This window comes from Saimiri boliviensis, chromosome 10, assembly GCF_048565385.1.
Source record: "Saimiri boliviensis isolate mSaiBol1 chromosome 10, mSaiBol1.pri, whole genome shotgun sequence".
In the NCBI taxonomy this organism is placed as follows: Eukaryota; Metazoa; Chordata; class Mammalia; order Primates; family Cebidae; genus Saimiri; species Saimiri boliviensis.
Window position 1 is genome coordinate 88489648 of NC_133458.1, and position 23198 is coordinate 88512845.

The 23198-nt window shown below is 38.3% G+C and overlaps 1 protein-coding gene and 1 pseudogene across 1 annotated transcript in view; one reads left to right on the forward strand and one right to left on the reverse strand.

The window, feature by feature from the left end:
* Positions 1–23198, forward strand: part of DNAH11 (dynein axonemal heavy chain 11) — a 396587-nt gene that overhangs the window by 329225 nt on the left and 44164 nt on the right. Inside the window, exons 66-68 of the mRNA XM_074379604.1 lie at positions 8099–8303; positions 18525–18689; positions 20350–20490. Coding sequence (XP_074235705.1) covers positions 8099–8303; positions 18525–18689; positions 20350–20490 — 511 coding nt within the window. The remainder of the gene's footprint in view (positions 1–8098; positions 8304–18524; positions 18690–20349; positions 20491–23198) is intronic.
* LOC141579965 (large ribosomal subunit protein eL29 pseudogene) lies at positions 16776–17295 on the reverse strand (annotated as a pseudogene).

Here is a 23198-nt window from a genome sequence, read left to right on the forward strand (position 1 = left end):
TAACCTCTCTTTTCACAGAGAAAATCAGACCTGTTCCCCAAGCAGATAGATTTCTGCTTTTCAAACTGGAATCTCTGAATGCTTTAGAGTCTGTGTAGATATGCAAGAGAGATACAGAGTGAGGGTGTCATCCATGAGGCATCTTACGGAGGTTAGCTCAGATGTTTGGTAAATAAACTAACCAGTTGAAAGCTGTCGGTGTGGTGTGGTGTGGTGCTCACACCTGTAATCCCAGCACTTTGGGAGGCCAAGCTGGGTGGATCACCTTAGGTCCAGAGTTTGAGACCAGCCTAACCAACAAAGTGAAACGTTGTCTCTGCTAAAAATACAAATATTAGCCAGGCATGGCGACAGGTGCCTGTAGTCCTAGCTACTTGGTAGGCTGAGACAGGAGAATTGCTTGAACCTAGAAGTGGAGAGTGCAGTGAGCTGAGATAGCGCCACTGCACTCCAGCCTGGGTGACAGAGCAAGACTGTGTTTAAAGAAACAAACAAACCAACAAACTTCTGTCACTTGCACCCAGAAGCAAAATTGTGAGAACCTCATGCTTTCTGATGACTAGTCTCAGTCTCACACATTTATTCTTGAAACCCTAGAGGAAAGAGCATGGTTATGTATAGTGGCTAACTGGAAAAATTAGCTGCTATTGCTTTGAGAAGAGATTACACTAATACTGTTAGCTGATGTGATCCTCTATAGAGTGGCAGTGGAGAAATGGCCTGTTTCAATGCATTCCAGGATCCAGGAATGGTTTTCAAAGGATTGGAAACAAGAAGAGTATATGGCAGAGATGTATGTGACCCACAAAGCCTAAAATATTTACTCTCTGATCCTTTTACAGAGAAAATTTGTCAGCCCCTGCTCAAGATAAATTTTTCATTGAAGCCTGAGCACCTACTACTTTAAAAAATAAGTTAATCATCTTGCTTGTGGTTTGTTTTGCTTCTCATGCATATGTAAATACACACAAACACATACATACATACCACACAAATCTCAAAACTAAGCTAACTTCTTACCAGTTCCTAATCCCATCACAGTGAACTGTCCCATTGAACAAAAACAAAAATTCTAGACTTCTCTATTCAGTGTTTTTGACTTAGATTTTTTATTTGTTTAATTTTTTTTTTTTTTTTTTTTTTTGAGACGGAGTTTCGCTCTTGTTACCCAGGCTGGAGTGCAATGGCACGATCTCGGCTCACCGCAACCTCCGCCTCCTGGGTTCAGGCAATTCTCCTGCCTCAGCCTCCTGAGTAGCTGGGATTACAGGCATGTGCCACCATGCCCAGCTAACGTTTTGTATTTTTAGTGGAGATGGGGTTTCACCATGTTGACCAGGATGGTCTCGATCTCTCGACCTCATGATCCACCCGCCTCGGCCTCCCAAAGTGCTGGGATTACAGACTTGAGCCACCACGCCCGGCTGTTTAATTTTTAATTATCAAAATTTATATATTCTCTTTTCATCTGAGAATATATGTTAGTGGTTGAATCACGAAGTTTATGAAGTATGAACATAAACCAGGTGAAAATTCTTAAGCAACTGAAGAAAAATTCAAAAACCCTGGAATTTCTCTGAGATTTTCCACATGGAGAGGAATGAATCCAAGGTAGAGTGGCAATCAAAAGATCACAGGATGGGTTGGGCACGGTGGCTCACGCCTGTAATCCCAGCACTTTAGGAAGCCGAGGCAGGTGAATCACCTTAGGTAAGGAGTTCAAGACCAGCCTGGCCAACGTGGTGAAATTCCATCTCTACTAAAAAGTAAAAAAAAAAAAAAAAAAAAAAAAAAAAAATTAGCTGAGTGTGGTGGTACACACCTATAATCCCAGCTACTTAGGAGGCTGAGGCAGGAAAATCTCTTGTATCTGGGAAGCAGAGGTTGCAGTGAGCCAAGATCATGCCAATGCACTCCAGCCTGGGCGACAAGAGTGAGACTCCACTGCAAAGAACAAAAATCACGGGATGTACACAGAGGTGTATTTAAAATATAACTTTTATTGTAGAGATATTATTATCTCTTATGTATGAGAACCCTGGGCCCTAACTAGATGAAACCTTCACTCTTGAAATTTTATTTAAATGTCAGTCAGTACATCAAAATGATGATAATAGGGGACCTGGGTCCCTTACTTTCAGCAATGGACAGAACATCCAGATAGAAAATAAACGTCAGAGTTAAACCACACTCTAGACCAAATGGACCTAGAAGATGTTTAGGTCCATTCTACCCAATAGCGCAGAATATACATTCTTCTTATCAGCAAATGCAACTTTCTCCAGGGTAGGTCATATGTTATCCCACAAAATCAGTTCCATCAAAAAGTTTTACAAAATTGAAATTATGTCAAGTCTTTTTTGTGACCACAATAGCATAAAACTAGAAATCAATAATGGGAGAAACTTTGGAAACTATACAAACACTTGGAAATTGAGGAATATACTCCTAAACAACAAATGGGTCAAAACAGGAAAAGGAAATTAAAATAGACTTCTTGAAACAAAAATGGAAACACAACATGCCAAAACCTATGGACACGGAAAAGCAGTTTAAAAGGAAAGTTTAATAATAGTAAAAGGATCTCAAGCTACCCATAGTTATGCCTCAAGAATCTAAAAAACAAGAACAAACTAAACCCAAAATTAGTAGAAGAAACAAAGTATCAGAATAGAAATAACAAAGACTTAAAAAAAAATACAAAAGATCAACAAAACAATTGGTTTTTTGAAAAGATAAACAAAATTACCTGTAATTCCAACACTTTGAGAGGCCAAGGCAGGAGGATTGCTTGAGGACAGGAGTTCGAGATCAACCTGGTCAACACAGAGAGACTCTATTTCTATAAAAACTTTTTTAAATTATAAAATAGCCAGGCATAGTGATGCATGCCTATAGCTCTAACTACTTGGAGGCTAAGGCAGGGGGATAGATTGAGACTTGAAGTTCAAGGTTGCAGTGAACTATGATCACACTACTGCACACCAGTCTAGCACTCTAGCCTGAGTGATAGAGTGAGGTACTGTCCCAAAAAGCAAATAAAAATATAAGATCAACAAACCTCTACTTAGACATAAATTTTAATACGTTTCAAATCAGAGATGAAAAAGAAAACATAACTGATACCACAGTAATAACAATGGACTATTATGAACAACTATATGTCAACAAAATAGAAAACCTAGAAGAACTGGATAAATTCCTAGACATGTACAGCCTATCAAAATTGAATCATGAAGAAACAGAAAATCAAAACAAACTAATAATGAGTAATGAGGTTGAATCAATAGTCAAAAGTGTCCCATCAAAGAAAAGCCTAGGACCTGATGCATTTACAGCAGAATTCTACAAAACATTTAAAGAAGTAATACCCATTATTTTCAGACTTAGAAAAAAAAGAAGAGGGAGTTCTTTCAAACTTGTCCAGGATCACCCTGATACTAAAATCAGATAAGGACACACACAAAAATCTATGGGCCAATATGCCTGATAAACATGGATATAAAAACCTTCAATAAGAGCTATCAAAATTCAATAGCACATTAAAAAGATCATTCATCATGACCAAGTGGAATTCATTCTGGGAACACAAGTGTGGTTCAACATCCACAAATCAATAAATATGATACATCACATTAACAGAATCAAGGGGGAAAAATCATGCAGTTGTTTCGATCAACAAAGAAAAAGCTTTGAATGAAAGTCAAGATCTTTTCACAATGAAAATTCTCAACAAGGTTGGTACAAAAGTAAGTGTGAGTTTTTCCATGATATTTCATAGCTTAGATTTTTAAGTTATTTATTTGTTCTATTTTTGAGACAGAGTCTCTTTCTGTTGCCCAGGCTGGAATGCAGTGGTCTGATCACAGCTCACTGCAGCCTTGACCTCCCAAGGCTCAGGTGATCCTCCCACCCTCAGCTTCCCAAGTAGCTGGGATCACAGGTGTGCGCCATGACATCGTGCTAATTTTAAGGAAGGGCCAAACTGTTTGTGAACATGATTGCACAATTTTACATTCCCACTAGCAGTGTGTGAGGGCTCCAGTTTGTCAGTGGCCTCACTGACACTTGTTACTGTCTTGGCTTTTTTATTATAGTCATTCTCATTGGTGTGAAGTAGTACCTCACTATGGCTTTGATTTGCATTTCCCTGATGACTAATGATGTTGCGCATCTTTTTATATGCTTCTTGTTCATTTGTATTTCTTCTTTGGAGAAATGTCTATTTAGTTATTTTACCTATCTTTTACTCGTACAGATGTTTGATCATTGTATGCCTATTACATTGTAGAAACATGACTAAATACATAATTATCAACTGAATACATGAAAGAACAAATTACTATATTAAAAGTTGATGCCTATAATGAAATAGTAATAACGTTTGTGAGAGCAGAGACCGTGTTTGTCTTGGTAATGGTTATATATGCCCAGTACCTAGAAGACTCTCTGACAGTCTGGCATGGTATAGGTGTTTATTCACTAGGTGAATAAATGTTTGGTTGCACTGTGTTGTATGATATCACCAATAGTTGAAGATGATATCAATAAGATAATAAGATGATTTTTGTTAATGAGCATGATTATTAACTCAAAAATATTTGCAAATATGTGAACAAGTAGTGTCAAATCCAGGACGTATAAAACAAGGGCCCAGAACCACCGCATTTGCCAGATACACTAGTAGCCGCTGCCTGGTTCACTTACAATACTTGGCCTGTAGTTCATTCACCTCTTAATGGTTTTAGTGTTTATTTTTAATAGTGATATCAATACTCACAATAGTCATCTTTTAAAATTTGTCCTTTTAAAAAAGGGATGTCTACTGCCGAGCTGTACACTGGCTTGGTCTGAAGAGGGTTGCTAGCTGAATTGCTCATTCTCCTTTTGGAAAACAATTAAATAGTAGGAGGTACTGACAAAGTAAAAACAAACCCAAACTGAATAAAGTGAATAAATTAATCATTCAACTAGCAGTTTTTTAAAGTGGCTTATTTGGCAGATGTTTTTTCAGGTTTAGACGCTTAATCGACAACTCGGAAGGTTTTTGTTGCCAGTGTAGAGATCCTCTGTGGGGCAGGAAAGTGTGAGAGTTGGATGAACACAGTAGGTGATAAGTCTGATGAGTCCTTTGGGATTTTTAAATTCGTCTTCAGGCAAGTAAAGCTTTAGTAATGTAAGCAAATTATGATTTTTAAATAATCTTTACACATTAAAACCAGTTGTCTCATTAAAAATGTTTCCAGTCAAATAACACGGCCAGTGGTTCCGAGGTACTTTTCTTACCAAAGACACAAGAAACTCAACCTCTGAACAAGACACAGTTATAAAACATCCCCCAAGAATCACATAAAACGTTGCCACTTTATGGCATTCTGGATATCTCTCCTCAAAAATTGTTGCAAATATTGTGACATTTTGCTAAAAAGGAGCCCTGCCTGAATGTGATGGAATGTCTTTTATTTTGAGTTTACCCAGTTGTTCAAAATTGACAAATTCAGTAAAATAACATCTCACCTTGAAGTCAGTGAGATAGGCAATAAATACGTTTTTCTCCTGGCTACTTAAAGTAATTTCAGTTATAATTGGGCTCTGGCTAATATTCTGTCATGATACTATCTATACAATTTAAATATTTTATACACTTAATAAGGAAGAATCCAGAATTTTCATATGTAAGGCAAAAGAGACTGGGAAGATACTCCTTGCTGCAGCCATGCCTCCAGGCCTCGTAAGAAGTTTGACTCTAAGCAAGTTAGGCTGCTTTGAGAAGTTCCAGTATTTGTGGTTTTGGCTTCTCTGTCTCTTGCATAAATTAGAAAGCTTCCCCTTTACTAGATCGTCATAGCAGGTTCCTCGCAGGAAAGTGACCTTAAAGCCTGTAGGAGAACATCTCATGTACTCTATAAATACATATAATTACTATGTACCCTTAAAATTTAAAAAGAAAAAACATAAATTAAGCTGGGAGTTTTGAATAGAATTAGCATAGTGACTATTTACAGAAATCATTTTCAGAGGAAAGGGTTAAGCAGAGATGTTGAGGCAACCCAGCATTTGCAGTTACAGGAAGCCATTGCTGAAAAGTATTGGAAAGTCATTTTAAGAATATGTGTGTTTGGGGCCAGGCGCAGTGGCTCACACCTGTAATCCCAGCACTTTGAGAGGCCAAGACAGGTGGATCACCTGAGGCCAGGAGTTTGAGACAAGCCTTGCCAAAATGGTGAAACCCCATCTCTACTAAAAATACAAAAATTAGCTGTGTGTGTTAACACACACCTGTAATCCCAGCTACTCAGGAGGCTGAGACACAAGAATCACTTGAACCTGGGAGGTGGAGGATGCAGTCAGCTGAGATTGTATCACTGCATTTCAGCCTGGGTGAAGGAGTGGGACTCTGTCTCAAAATGAAGGAGAATATACGTGTTTTTAATATTTTATCTTTATAAAAATAAAATATTTTAATATGTTATTTAACATACATATACACTTATGTATATCTGTATATGTGTATGTATGTATATATGTTTTATATATATACACACATATAACATATATACAGATATATATAAACACATACATACACATTTTACCCTTAAAGAATAGCAGCATTTAATGTACATTTCATCACAGAAATTACAGCTGGCCATGAAATAACGTCCTTTCATTACAATGTCAATGAAAAAAAACCACTTCCTGCTTGCTGGGACCACTGTCTGTGTGGAGTTTGCACACGTTCCCTATGTCTGCCTGAGTTTCCTCTCATCCTCCTGTTTCCTCCCGTATCCCCCCGTATCCCACAGCTATGCACATTAGATGAGCTGGAGTGTCTACATGGTGTCCCAGTGTGAGTGAGTGTGGGCTGTGCGAGTGGCCCTGCCTTGGGATAACATCCTCTCCAGGCCTGGTTCCCACCTGGCGCCCTGAGCTGCCAGGGTAGGCTCTAGCTACCCATGAGCCTGAACTGCGGTCAGTGGGTTGGAAAAGGAAGGAATGAGTCAATGAAAATTATTGTCAAATAAAAATTTGTAAGGTAGATGATAATCAGACAAATGCATAACACTAAACGTTGCAGTACAAAAGCCCTTCTCAAGCCTGCCAGATCTGTCGTTTTTGAAGCACGTGGTGGTAGGATGTGCTACTTAAGATTTCCTGCCTTGCATGCATTTATTTCTCAATTGAACCCACCCCTACCATGCCCACCATTTCTCATTAATGCACCAAAAATTGAGTAAATAATTACCTTACTTATTTTTATTAACCTTTTTAAATGTATGTGTAGCTCACATTTATTTCAGTGTTTACTATTAGAAGTGTTTGGGGCCTTGGCCGGGTGCGGTGGCTCAAGCCTGTAATCCCAGCACTTTGGGAGGCCGAGGCGGGTGGATCACGAGGTCAAGAGATCGAGACCATCCTGGTCAACATGGTGAAACCTCGTCTCTACTAAAAATACAAAAAATTAGCTGGGCATGGTGGCGCGTGCCTGTAATCCCAGCTACTCAGGAGGCTGAGGCAGGAGAATTGCCTGAACCCAGGAGGCGGAGGTTGCGGTGAGCCGAGATCGCGCCATTGCACTCCAGCCTGGGTAACAAGAGCGAAACTCCATCTCAAAAAAAAAAAAAAAAAAAAAAAAAAAAAGAACAAGTGTTTGGGGCCTTTATTTAGAATTTTGATGACGTTTTTGTGACCAGAAACATGCCGTAGGAACTTCAGTCTTGGTTATATCAATTACCCTGTGGTAAAACTGGTTTCCTCATATGGCGTTTTGCTTAAAGCCACAGTTTGCAAGAGTTTATCCACGACATTGAGGACTTGCTGTATAATAATAAAAGCTAGCATTTGTTGTTATAGGTCCTTTATATGATTGTATTTAATTGTCACAGTGACACTGTGAGGTGAGTACTATTGTCACCGTTTCACATATAGTGATTTGGTGGGTGATTGCTGATCTGGCTGTACTTCAGGAAATTTGGGAGCAGCTGAAATTCTAAATCACCTAGCCTTCTGGCCATTATAAGAATACAGGAATGGAATGACACCTTAATATCAGTTATGGTTCATAGAAATCTCCTGAAAGTCTGTGTTATCCTCCCTTTAGGTATATCAGGATCGGAGATAAAGAATGTGAATTTAACAAGAACTTTCGCCTTATCCTTCACACAAAATTGGCAAATCCTCACTATAAGCCGGAATTACAAGCTCAGACGACTCTCCTAAATTTCACAGTCACAGAAGATGGTCTAGAAGCACAGCTGCTGGCAGAGGTTGTCAGTATTGAAAGGCCAGATTTGGAGAAACTTAAGGTAAAAATGTTTATTTCACCACTAACACGCAGCACTTGCTTTGCACAAATCATAGTGCTAGACACAGAAGTATAAAATGGGATTCTTGCCCTCTAGAATCTTGCAGTCTAGTTGGGAAAAATAAGTATACATGTTAAAAGTTAAACAGTACAAAGTTGCTCTTTATAAATGCTGGATTGTTACAGTTATGCCACAAGTAGGAAATAGGCTGGCCATAGATCTTGTTTGAGGCATAGGACTGGGGCAAACAAAGAGGAATAGGAGTGATGGAAAATAAGAGATACAGAAATAGGTATGTGCCCAGGTAGGTTGGAAGTTAATTTAGCCTGGGCAAAAGAATCAAGAAGAGGTGTAATGAAATAAACTTGGAAAAATTAAGGACCTGGTAACTAGTTATGACTAGTATACAAAGGGACATTTATGGCCCTAAGTATATTAAGAAACAGTGCTGAAAATAATTAAATTCGGTGTTATGTACAGAAAACAAAACAACATAGCCTTAAAATGCAGAAAAAAGGGAATAATAAAGATAAAATCAGAAGGTAATGACAGAGAAAATAGAGATACAAAAAATGTACAAAATAAAAAGATAATTCTTTGGCAAGAAGGGGTGAGGAAGTGATAAAGTAGGTATACGTCCATAAGGGCTAGTGAAGAATGAAAGACAAAAGGCGAGTAAAAGAAGAAAAAGGCACATAGCTACACAGATTAAAATATATAAAGGAATGCTGTGCTCAGCTTTCTAACAATAAAGTTGAAAATTGAAATGTTGAAGTGAAAATCAAAAATAATTTATGTGGTAACAGGCAAATTTGGCAATAGTGTGTCTCAAACATTTAAATGAGATATATGAAGAATTAAAACAAGGATTGATATTTTAGATGTTAGAGATCTATGTCCTGCATTTTGGAAATTGAAGGGATTTCTTTCCGCAGATGAACATTATTCATATTTTGAATAACTAAGCTAGAATACTTTTTCTTAGTATAAATCAGGGGTCCACAAACTATTTGGCCTGCTACCTCTTTTTTTTAATAAAGTTTTGTTAACGGCCGGGCGCGGTGACTCAAGGCTGTAATCCCAGCACTTTGGGAGGCCAAGGCGGGTGGATCACGAGGTCGAGAGATCGAGACCATCCCAGTCAATATAGTGAAACCCCGTCTCTACTGAAAATACAAAAAATTAGCTGGGCATGGTGGCACGTGCCTGTAATCCCAGCTACTCAGGAGGCTGAGGCAGGAGAATTGCCTGAGCCCAGGAGGCGGAGGTTGCGGTGAGCCAAGATCGTTCCATTGCACTCCCGCCTGGGTAACAAGAGCGAAACTCTGTCTCAAAATAAATAAATAAATAAATAAATAAAGTTTTGTTAAAACACAGCCATGGCCAAGCACAGTGGCTTAGACCTATAATACCGGCACTTTGGAAAAGTGAGGTGAGTGGATCACTTGAGGCCAGCAGTTTGAGACCAGCTTGACCAACATAATGAAACCCTGTCTGTACTAAAAATACAAAAAAATAGCCAGGTATGGTGATACACAACTGTAGTCCCAGCTACTCAGGAGGCTGAGGCATAAGAACCACTTGACCCCAGAGGAGTGGAGGTTGCAATATGGAATCGTGTCATTACACTGCAGCCTGGGAGACACAGCAAGACTTTGTCTTAAAAATACAGTGTGTTCATATATTTACATATTGTCTATGACTGCTCTTGCACTATAATGGTGGAGTTGAATAGTTGCAACAGAGACCTTTTAGCCTGAAGTATTTACTATCTGGCCCTTTCCAGAAAAAGATTGCCACCCTGGTGTAAATCCATTGTTCTCCAACTATGGGTCCTGGAACAGCAACATTACCGTCAGCTGGTGCTGATGCAAATTTGCTTTAAATGTAAATTCTCTGACCACGCTCCAGATCCCACTAAATGAGAAACTCTGGAGGTTGGTGGGAGGCATCCGGCAATCATGTTTCACTGAGCCATGCAAGAAATTCTGGTCTGTGCTCAGACTTTGTGTGAGGTTCCTTTCCTTAGATTTGCCACTGCAGCAGTTGATAAGTAGGCAAAGACAGTCATGAGATCAAGGCTGGGTATAAGTACACTTGGCTCCCTGAGGCCTCCTTACAGATGTGCTCACATTCAGTGGAACTGTAACATGCCAGAAATGAATAGTTCACCAAGTCAGAGTTCAAAGGACCACTGGCTTGCTGCCTGTGCACTAACTGCCAAGCTGGATCAGGGACCATATCTGTAATCAAGGCACCACTAGAACATATAAGAAAATAGTTGTTTTTTTTTTAATGTTAGCATAAGAAAGTTGCAGGAGTCCTTTATTCTGAATGTCACTCTTACTGGATCTATGACTTATAAAAATTTTCTCCGATTCTGTAGGTTGTCTTTTTACTTTCTTGTTGGTGTCCTTTGAAGCATGAAAGTTTTTAATTTTGGTAACGTTCAGTTTATTTTTTCTTTGTTGTGTTTTTGGTATCATATCTAAGAAATAATTAAATCACAGTTCATGAAGATTTACCCTTATGTTTTCTCCTAGGAGTTGTGTGGTTTCAGTTCTTATATTTAGCCCTATTGTGCATTTTGAGTTAATTTTTGTACATGGTGTGAGGTAGGGTCCAACTTCATTCTTTTGCATGTGTATATCTAGTTGTCCCAGCACTATTTGTTGAAATGACTATATTTCCCCTTTAAATTGCCTTTGATCAATATCAGTTGTCCATATTTCTGTGGATCTATTCATATTTCTGTGTTCTCTGTTTCATTCCATTCATCTTTTTATCTATCCTTTCATCAATACCACATCGCCTTGATTACTGTAGCTTGATAGTAAGTCTGGAAGCCAAGCAGTGTCAGTTCTCTGACTTTGTTTTGTTTTCTGTATATTTTTGGTGATTTTGGATGTTATGCTTTCTAATATAAACTTTAGAATCACATTTTCAATATCTACAAAATAATGTGCAGGTATTTTGCTTACTACTGTGTTGAATTTCAGAAAGGAATAATGAATGTCCTAACAATATTAAGAGTTCCTATTCATGAAAATGCTATATCTCTCCATTGTTTAGACCTTTGGTTTCTTTCATCAGAGTTTTATAGTCCTCCAGATAGGTCTTCAACATTCTTTGTGAAATCTATACCTAAGTGTTTCAATCCTTTGGTACTAATGTAAATGGTGTTGTGTTCTAAATGTTAAATTCCAATTGTTCAAAGCTGGTGTATAGAAGAGTAATGGCTTTGTATACTAATCTGTATCCTGCAAATGTGCTATATTTGCTTATTAGTTGCAAGAGGCCGTATGTTCATACTTTCAGATTTTCCACATAGGCGATCATGTCATTTGTGACCAAAGACAATTTTTTATTTCTTGCTTCCCATTCTGTATATCTTTTATTTCCTTTTCTTGTCTTACTGTATTAGTTAGGACTTCTAGTACAACATTAAGTAGAAGTGGAAACTTGCTTCATTCCTGATCTTAGGGCAGAAGCCTCTAGCTTCTCACCATTAAGTAAGATGTTAGCTATGATTCTCTTCTTTTAGACGTTCTTTATCGAAAAAGTTCCCCTCTATTTCTAGTTTGCTGAGAGTTTTCATCATAAACTGGTAAATTTTATCATGTTTTTCTGCATTTGTTGATATGACTTCATTATTTTTCTTTAGCTTGTTGTATAACATTACTTCACTTTTGAACCAGTGAAGAATAAATCCCACTTGGTCTTGGTGTTAATTATTTTTATACATTATTGGATTTGACTTGCTAATTTTTTGAGGATGTTCACATCTATGCTCATCAGAGATACTGGTCTGTAGTTTTTTGTTTTTTCCTGTAATGGCTTTATCAGATGCTTGCCTTGTAGAATGAGATGGAAAGTGTTCCCTCTGCTTCTGTTTTTGAGAAAAAATGTAGAGAAATGATATGATTTTTTCTTAACTCTTTTCTTCCAGTGAAATTATCTGGATCTGGTGCTTTCTGTTTTGAAAGATTACTCTCGAGTTAATTTCTTTAATGTATATAGGCCTTTTCACATTGTGAGTGCATTTTTGGTAGATTCTGTCCTCCAAAGTATCAATCACTTCATCTACATTATCAAATTTGTAAGCCTATAATGGTTTATAATATTCTTTTATTGTCCTTTAATGTTCATGGAATTGGTATTGATGCCCCTCTCTCATTTCTCATACTAGTAATTGGTGCCTCCTCTTGTCTCTGTGTTAGCCTGGCTAAAGAATTCTAAATTCTAATGATCCTTTCAAATAATCAGCTTTGGATTTTATTAATTATCTTTATTGGTTTTCTGGTTAAAATGTTACTTACTTCTGCTCTGATTTTCATTATGTATTCATAAGTTTGCTTTAGGTTACATTGATCCTTTATCTAATGTTTTTTTTTGTTTTTTTTTTTTGAGACGGGGTTTCGCTCTTGTTACCCAGGCTGGAGTGCAATGGCGCGATCCTGGGTTTAAGCAATTCTCCTGCCTCAGCCTCCCTAGTAGCTGGGACTACAGGCGTGCGCCACCATGCCCAGCTAGTTTTTGTTATTTTTAGTAGAGACGGGATTTCACCATGTTGACCAGGATGGTCTTGATCTCTTGACCTCGTGATCCACCCGCCTCGGCCTCCCAAAGTGCTGGGATTACAGGCGTGAGCCACCGCGCCCGGCTGATCCTTTATCTAATTTTCTAAGGTAAAAGCTTAGATATATACTTGTAGGTTTTCTTCTCTACTTTTCTAATATATGCATTCAGTGCTATAAATTTCCCTTCAACCACTGCTTTTGCTGCATCTCACAAATTGTGATATGTTTTGCATTTATTTCAAAATATTGTTTGCATTTATTTCAAAATATTTTTAACTTTCTCTTGAGACTTCTTCTTTGACCCCTGTATTATTTAGAAATGTGTTGTTTAATCTCCAAATATTTTTGAATTTTAAGCTTTCTGTTACTGATTTCTTTTATTTAATTTGTTATGGTCTAGAACCTTTTAGGTGTGTTGTTTGGTCCATCTTGTGAATGGTCCATGTGAGCTTGAGAAAAATGTATATTCTTTCATATGTGGATTAAGTAGTCCATCGGTGTCATTTGATCCAGTTGATTGATTATGTTGTACAGTTCAACTATATCCCTCCTGATCTTCTGCATGCTGGAACAGTTGTGATATAAGGGCTTTGAATCATCCAGCTATAATAGTGGACTTGTTTATTTCTCCTTGCAGTTCTTGTTTTTGCCTTATGTATTTTGACACTCTGTTATTAGGTGCAGATACATGGAAGATTCTTAGGCTCTCATGGAGAGTAAACCTTTTGATTATTGTAACATACATCTTCTCAAAAATTTTTGTTATTCTGATAACTACTTTGCCTTAAATTAATATAGCCACCCCAGCTTTCTTTTGATTAGTGCTAGCATGGTGTATCTTTCTATATCTCTCTCTCACTACCTTTAATTTTTATATATAAAGTAGGTTTTGTAGACAACAGATAGTCGGGTCTTGTTTTTTATCCACTATGTGAATTTCTTTTTAGAGATTTATATAGATAATTCACATTTAAAGAGATTGTTGCTATAATTAGGTTACTGTCTACCACGTTTTTTATTGGTTTTTATTTATTATACTTGTTTCTCTTTAGTTTTGTTTCTCTCTTCTTCTGCCATCTTTGGTCTTAACTGAGCACTTTCTATGATTGTAGTGTCTATTCTTTCTTAGCTATATATATTGCCATATATATATATATATATGACTGTAATATTTATATATTACAATATAAATATATATTGTCTTTTTTGGTAATATTTGTCTTTCCTTCTTCTGCCTTCTTTGATTTTAATTAAGCATTTTATAGGATTTCAGTGTCTCTTCTCTCTTAGCAATATATATTGCTATATATAAGTACAATATAAATTGTACTTCTTAAAAAATTGTTAGTGGTTACCTTAGCATTTGCCATATATATTTACAATTAACTCAGCCTGCCTGCCTGCCTTCCGTCTTCTTTTCTTCCTTTCTGAGACACAGTTTTGCTCTTGTTGCCCAGGCTGGAGTGCAATGGCACCATCTCAACTCACTGCAACAGCCACCTCCCAGATTCAAGTGATTCTCCTGCCTCAGCCTGAGTAGCTAGGATTACAGGCATGCACCACCATGCCCAGCTAATTTTGTATTTTTAGTAGAGACAGGAATTCACCATGTTGTTCAGGTTGGTCTCAAACTCCTGACCATAAGTGATCCACCTGCCTCGGCCTCCAAAAGTGCTGGATTTACAGCACTGGGTTTGAGCCACCACACCCGGACTCGAATTTCATTTTCAAATAACACTACTGCCTCATTGGTAATGCAGGTGTATTTTAATGGACTATTCTCATTTGCTCCCTCTCATCCTTTATAACATTGCTGACATTCGTTTCACTTACCCATAAGTTATAATCACTGACTACATTGCTGTTACTGTTTTGAGCAAACAGCTCAATTACTAAACTAACATATTGTACCTTCATTTACTCCTTCTATTGTACTCTTTCATTCTTTATGTGGATGTGAATTTCTGACCTATATCCTTTTTCTTGTCTAGGAAGAAAAACTTTTTTTTAACATTTCTGGTAAGGCAGGTCTACCAACAGCAAAATCTCTCAGTCTTTGTTTGTCTACAAAAGCTTTTATTACTCCTTCACTTCTAAAGGATAATTTTTAAATGATACAAAATTATTTGTTGATTTTTTTTCCCTAAAAATTTTTAATATTTTACTCAGCTCTCCTTTTTGCATAGTTTCTTGAGAGAAGTTCTATGGAATTCTTACCCTTGTTCCTTCATAGGTAATTTATTTCCTGTGGATTCTTTCAATATTTTTTCTTTGTTTTTGACATTATGCAGTTTGAATATGAAATGCCTGCTTAATGTGCAATGGGTGTCCTGGATCTGTGGTTTGGTATCTTTCATTAATTTTGAAGAATTTTTAGCTACCGTTATTTCCAATATTTCTTCTGCTCATTTTTTTTTCCTTCTTCCTGTAAGCATCTCACAGTTTTTGGACATTCTTTCCTCTTTAGATTTTATTCTTTTTTTTCTTTTCAAGTATCTACTGACATATGTCAAAGCATGCTGATTCTTGTCACTGTGTCTAATCTACTCATGAGCCCATCAAAAAGCTTTCTTCATTTTTATTACGTTGTTTTTTATTTCTAGCATTTTCCTTTTATTCTTTGAGTTTCTGTGTCTCTACTTACATTGCCCATGTGGTCTTGCATGTTGTTCACTTTTCCAGAAAAGCCCTTAGCACATTAAGTAGTTATTTTTAACTCCCAGTCTGATAATTCCAAAATCTCTGCCATATCTGAGTCTTGTTCTGAGGTGTGCTTTGTCTCTTCTGTTCTTTCCTTTTTTTTTTTTTTGTCTTTTAGCATACTTCATACTTATTTGTTGAAAGCCAGACATGATGTATTAGATAATTGTCACAAAAGGAAATAGCGTTTTAGTGTGAGGTTACGTTTCTAGGGCCAGGAGCTAAGGCTGGGTTTCATGCTCATTGTAGCTGCTCATGTCATAGACTTCAATTTAATCTCATGTGCATGTTTTTGTCTCCCTTGTTTTCTTTAGGTTTTCCTAAACTCTTTTTTAGATAAAATCTGTGCTTTGCAAATCTCTCAGTTATAATCCACTGATATTATAGTGCAGTCTGTCAATGTGTTGGTAAGGTATAATGAAGGGGAAGCATTCTTTTATAATTAAATCTCAGGGTTTTTCAGGAGGCCTGAATCACTGGGATGTGACCTTCAGAAGATTTACTTAGCCTTTTTTAAAATACAGGAAGTCTGCCCTTCCCCACCATTGTGGTATGGCTATGACCCCACCCAAATCTCATATTGAATTGCAGTTCCCATAATCCTGACATGTGGCAGGGACCCAGTGGGAGGTAGCTGAATCATGGAGCTGGTTTCTTCCATGCTGTTCTTGTGATAGTGAGTTCTCATGAGATCAGATGGTTTTATACGGGGCTTTTCCCCCTGTGCTGGCAACTTCTCTCTTCTGGCACCAAGTTAAGAAGGACATGTTTGCTTCCCCTTCTCACATGATTGTAAGTTTCCTGAGGCCTCTTCAGCTATGTGGAATTACGAGTCAATTAACCTCTTTGCTTTATAAATTACCCAGTCTAAGGAAGTCCTTTATAGCAACTTGAGAACAGACTAATACATCCAGGTCATATTAGGCCCTGGCCAAGTAGTTTCCATTGTGGGCAGGCTTTTGTTAAGGAGAACAGAAAGCTCTGGACATATTTAAAATGGTTACTTTCGCTCTGAGCTTATGTCAGAAAGGTTTATTTTCCCATCCTCAACCCAGAGCAGGAGTAGATATTTTATTTTCCTCCCTCAGGTTTATTTGTACAAATAGCACAGGAGGACCCCAGCCCCATGCAGATGGCAGCCCCGGGGGGGTCACACCAGTCCTTCTGTCCTCATGTTGGCAGACAGAGATATCTACTCTGAAGCCTTTGTAGGGGCCTGGGCACCTTTGGGAGACTGAGCTGGACCTGAAGCTGGAGTTGCAGCCTGGGCCTTGTTTTGATCCTTGGCCTTGGCCTTGACCTTTGGCCAGCAGAGCCTGAGCCCCTTGGCAATGCGTGCACGAGCCCGCTTCCCAAGCTTGGGGTGGGCAATGTAGGCAAGTCGATCGAACTTTCGGCTGACACCCTCTTTGGGATCTTGGGCTTAACCTCCTTGGGCTTTCCGAGGGCCGTGATGGCCTCGGCACGTGCACGCATGGCCTTGGCATTGTTGGCCTGCGTCTTCTTTAGGCCCTTCTTGTTGTGCTTCTTGGCAAAGCGCATGTTCCTCAGGAACTTGGGGTCCACCCCCTTAAGAGATTCGTATCTTTGTGATCGGGGTTTCTTGATACCATTTCTGTGCCATTTTTGGGACTGGTTGTGTGTGGTGTGGTGCTTGGACTTGGCCATGTCTGCACCTAAGCCACGGTTCCCGAAGCGCCTAAGACCGGAAGAGAAAGGACCAGGAGTAAATTTTATCTGACCTTCACTGTAAGAACCTCATGGGGTTTCCTGGAGGTAAAACGCAAAGAAGTGTAGAGAGACTCCAAAGACGGGGTCCCCTGAAATTTTTTTCTTTGATGTAGAGTTTGCTCTGGTTGCCCAGGCTGGAGTGCAGTGGGGCAATCTCAGCTCACTGCAACCTCTGCCTCCTGGGTTCAAGCAATTCTCCTGCCTTGGCCTCCCGAGGTAGCTGGGATTACAAGTGCCCACCACCACACCTGCCTAATTGTTTTGTATTTTTAGTAGAGTTAGCGTTTTACCATGTTGACCTGGCTTGTTGTTGAACTTCCAGCTTCAGGTGATCCACCCACCTTGCCCTCCCAAAGTGCTGGGATTACAGTTGTGAGCCACTGTGACCATGCCCCCTGAATTTTTAATTCAAGCTCTACCTTCAGCAATTAGCCAATTATTGTGTCAGTGTTCCTGAGAAGTTGGGATTCTCTGTATTTGCCTATTTTTACAATGGTAATTTTCCCTGTGATCTCAGTTCTCTGATATATGTAAGAAGAATTGATGATGAGCTTTTTTCCTATTGTGAGAATGGAAACAAAACTTTTAAGCCTTTATATATCTGAGCAGAAACCAGCAGTTTCTGATGTTTTCTTAAACAGATTCTTCCTATTGTTTATAATGTTAAATTACTATAAGGGTTTATACTCTGTGCCCTGGAGGGCAACCAGACATTAACATACCTTGTGAAGTTTTTTAAAGAATTTCCAGAAGTTATGATTGGTATGGTTTAAATGTTAAGGGTGTTTTATTATATACTGATTCCATGAAATTTGTGATTAAGGAAACTGTGCTTTAAAAACATGTACTTGGCCAGGCTTGGTGGCTCATGCCTTTAACCCCAGCACTTTGGGAGGCCCAAGTAGGTGGATCATTTGAGGTCAGGAGTTGGAGACCAGCTTGACCAACATAGTGAAACCCCATCTCTACTAAAATACAAAAAAAATTATCTGGGTGTGGCAGCAGATGCGTGTAATCCCAGCTATTTGGGAGGCTGAGGCAGGAGATTTGAACCCGGGAGGCAGAGGTTGCAGTGAGCCATGATCATGCCACTGCACTCCAGCCTGGGCAGCAGAGTAAACAAACAAAACAAACAAACAAACAAAAAAAAAAAAAAAAAAAAAACGTGTACTTAACCACCATTTCTCACACTGTTCTTGGTTTGTATTAGTTGGTATTGACAAAGCACCAAAATGATTTTAAGATTGAGCTCAAGTATCTGGAAGACGACCTCCTTTTGCGCCTTTCTGCGGCAGAGGGAAGCTTTCTGGATGACACCAAACTGGTAGAGAGATTGGAGGCGACAAAGGCCACCGCGGCAGAGATAGAGCACAAGGTAGGAAGGGCTGAGGAGGCCTGGCAGGTTCTAATGCTCTGTTTGAATGAGATACATGGGGTGGCCGTGTAATCAGACTTGTTAATCCCTCAAAGAGGACCAGGTGTGGAATTCAGATGACTTAATAAGCTGCAATTGGACTGTGTGGGATTCTAAATGGAGATGGAGGTGGTTGGATGTGTGCTTCTTCTAATTCCATACAGATCTCATTCAGATTAGACACTGCCCGGCTATTATTTTTCCTGGGCAACCAAATGTGAAGAAAATTGAGGCCTGCTGGCTTCTATGGCTGAAAATCTGAAAAGCCTTAGCAACCAGCTCTACCAGACTGACATCCTACAGTTTCTCTGCAGGTTCTCCAGGCTGTTGGACATTTCTAAGAAATTCTTAGACGTTTTGTTTATAGGCCTGCCATGGCAGGATACTAAACAAAGGATGGGCTCCTTCTGCACTCAAATGCACTATTCACCCCAGGAAAAATGACATTTCCTAAATGGCGGTAGAAATTTTCATTGAATAGCCTTCCTGCTAATGCCCAACGTGGGTCGCAATATGCCTTATGTCTGATACAAACTTTGGACTTTCACGAATGACCGTTAACCCTTAAAATTCCATTATTGCAGTGAGAATTAGACCCTCGTTTGCTTTCTGGAATATCCTTATTAGTAAGTAGTTATTAATTACCCAGGAGAAGCTATGTTACTACACATCCTGTATATTTGTCTTAAATTAAGGAAATGGAATCCCAAATTACTCTGTCTTTTCAAGTAAGTGAATTCTAGGTGGCTCCTGAGATGGCAAATATAAGAGCAGTTAAGTAAATTAACTTAGCTTTGAAGTTAACTTCGATTTGTCTCTTAAACTGTGTCTTCCTGTCTTCTTAATTCATCACCATGTGGTGACTTTCTTCTCTGCCCTGCGTTTTATTTCCTTTTATATACAAATATTATGAGTCAAGACTATAGAGAAGGTTGGGGAAAATACTGTATCCTGTAGGACCAGCAGTAGTCCTAGATAAAAGAAATAGGTATTTGAGCTTTGAGTAATACTGAATATGTTGGTTGATGGTGGTGGTGTTTTTAATTTTTTAATTATCTCTGAATGTACCCAGAGGCTAATACATAAAGATAAACTAGATGGAAATATGTGGACATATGGATGATCTGGTACAAAGTTAAAATTAGGCATGAGAGTCTTCTTATAAAGGCTTTTTAGTCAGCGTAGTTACTGGAGGTATTATTGACCTTGACTGCTTTTGTATACCTTGTAGCCTAATAAAGTTATTGGCATTGAATTGACCCAGCAGACTTTTAAGAGCCATCCCTGGGAGGTGATATAGCTGGGCTATTAAGCCTTGAAAGAGAGAGGGAAGGCAGGAAGGTGACATTACTCAGAAACAAATTGTGTAGACCCAAAAACAACTAGGTTTGTTTAATTTGTGGCCTCTAAAACCGCTAGAGTCCATTCTCCCTGAAACTCAGCTTATGAAAAAAATAGTTTAAAATATGAATATAGAAAAGCTTGAGCACATGGATGCCACGCATGTTACCTATTTTAATACTTACAATTTTTCATTTTGGGTACGTCCTTCCATTCCTTGGATAGGTGTAGAGAATATGAAGAGTAAATAAGTCACTTTTTTTGTTTGATCCCACCATAGGTGATTGAGGCCAAAGAGAATGAAAGAAAAATCAATGAGGCCCGTGAATGTTACAGACCAGTGGCAGCAAGAGCATCTCTTCTTTATTTTGTTATTAATGACCTCCAAAAAATCAACCCCATCTACCAATTCTCTCTGAAGGTAATGCTGAAGTATCTAAGAAATATGGGAAACTAGTTCAATTTGTTTCTGGAAATTTTGAATTTATTTTATTAATAATTATTATTCTTGAGACACAATTATTATTATTCTTGGGACACAGTCTCACTCTGTAGCCCAGGTTGGAGTGCAGTGACATGATCTCAGCTCATTGCAACCTCTGCCTCCCAGGTTCAAGCAATTCTCATGCCTCAGTCACCCAAATAGCTGAGACTACAGGAGTGTGTCACCATGCCTGGCTAATTTTTGTGTTTTCAGTAGAGACAGGGTTTTGCCACATTGCCCAGGCTTGTCTTGAACTCCTAGCCTCAAGTGATCCACCCACCTTGGCCTCCCAAAGTGCTGAGAGTACAGGTGTGAACCACCATGCACGGCTGGAATGTGTTTTTAAGCAATCGCTGTACCCAGTAAGGAGTCATGAGGAGCTGGTTAACAAAATAACAAAAGCAAAATCCTCATTCTCAGGAATTTTTGAATATAATTTTCAGTAAGACTTTGAAGTAATTAAACTATGGATATGGCATCATATTATATTGGTGTATTGCTCCTAAGCAGACTTTTAAATTTAAGGGAATTTTTCTTGAGACTCCTATTTTGTCTTTGTGAAAACGTGTCCTGGAAAGGAAACGCTCATATTTCTTTGCTAAAGAAAGAAAAAGAATGAGAATAACTATTAAGTCACTATTACATGCAAGGCGTTTTATACTTTGGCTCATTCTTTATCCCTGTTAATAAAGTATATAATTTCATCCCCCTTAAAAAAATAATGATGACATTTTTATATTTCAAATAAATTGCCCAAGAATTTGTATTTGTTATTGTAAGAGCCAGCATTTCAACCTGTAACTCTTTCCAAAGCCCGTGCTCTATACCGTTTATCATCTACTGCCTGATGGGCCGTGCTCATTCATTATGTACATCTGTTCATCAGTTTATAGACAATTGCTTATTGTGGTCAGTCATCATTTCAGATGCTTGTCACTTGAGTGTATAGTTTTGGGAGAAAAAAAATGGGTGGAGCTATATGTATATGTAGATGCATATCGATATACATGTATACATAGATATAGTTGCACCTTTATGAACATACATGTGTTTATAAAAGCAGAAAATACCATAAGAAAGAATGATAGGGACGGAGAGGCTGCTTTACTGGGGGTCAGAGAAGGCCTTCCAGAGGAAGTAACATTTATTTCTGAAGGATAAGTTGGACTTAGGTATGTAAAGAACGTTTGGAGAAAACAGGAATGTGTGAGATGGAAGAATTCAGGGATTCCAGGTAGTGAGTGAATCTCTGTGGCTGGAGGGCAAAGAGAAGGGGAAAGGTAGTAAGAAACGAATCTAGAGAGGTGGAAAGGACTTGATCACACAGAGCTTTGCAGACCACTGCGGGATTTGGGGATTACATTCTGTATGCAACGAGAAGCCATTGGAAGATTTAAAGTAGATAACTGATATGGTGATAAAAGACTCAGAGAGATGTGAACAGACTTGAGATATGATTTGAAGCTGGGATCATTGGCTCTTGGAGACGGACTGGTTAGGATGAAGAGGAAATGGGCAGTCTCGAAGAGGAAAGGGTCACGCATAACTAGCAGGTTTCCTAATAGTATGAACTGTTATGCAAAACTTTTAACAAGCACAGTGGGGTTGGAGTTGGAATGTAACTGTGTATGAGGAGAAGAATAAACTAAATCAGGAGTGTCAGCTCAATATTACCCAAATGCCAAACTACAGTAAGCTTTACAATAAAAGAAAAATATTGGATATTTCCCCTTGTAAACATTGTGGAAAACTCCTCCAGAAAATATTGGCAAATTGAATCCAACCAGATATAAAACGTATAACATATTATGACCAAGTAGAATGTATGCCAAGAATCAAATTGGCTTAACTTTCAAAAATCATGAAGTATGACTGAGTGCGGTGGCTCACGCCTGTAATTCCAGCACTTTGGGAGACCAAGGTGGGTGGATCACGAGGTCAAGAGATCTAGACCATCCTGGCCAACATGGTAAAACCTTATCTCTGCTTAAAATACAAAAACCAGCTGGTGGTGCATGATTGTAGTCCCAGCTACTCAGGAGGCTGAGGCAGGAAAATAGCTTGAACTCAGGAGGTAGAGGTTGCAGTGAGCTGAGTTCATGCCACCACACTCTAGCCTGGTGACAGAGTGAGACTCCATCTCAATCAATAAATAAATAAATAAATAAATAAATAAAATAATAAAAAATAAAAATCACGAAGTGTAATTAATCAGTTAACAGAATAAAAGAAAAAAACTCTTATGATTTTTTTCAGTTGATGCAAAGAACTCTCAACTATTCTATCATACTATATAAAACATTAATTCAAAATGAATTGATTAAGCTATATATCTTCTAGGAAAAAATAAGACAAAAGCTTTGGGCTTTGGGTTAGGCAAAAGTTTCTTAGGACACAATAGAAAACAAAAAAGTAGTAAGTTGAACCTTATCAAGCTTAAAAGTTTATGGTTTTCAAAAGATGTGAAGATGAAAAGGTAGGCCATAGGTAAGCAAAGACAATATTCCCAATACATATATATAAAACAAAGAATTTGCATCAGCATACACGAAGAACTTGTAAAACTCAGTAAAAAGAGTTGAACAGACATATCATATAATAACATATATATATATTATCCACAAGCACATTAAAAATGCTCATCA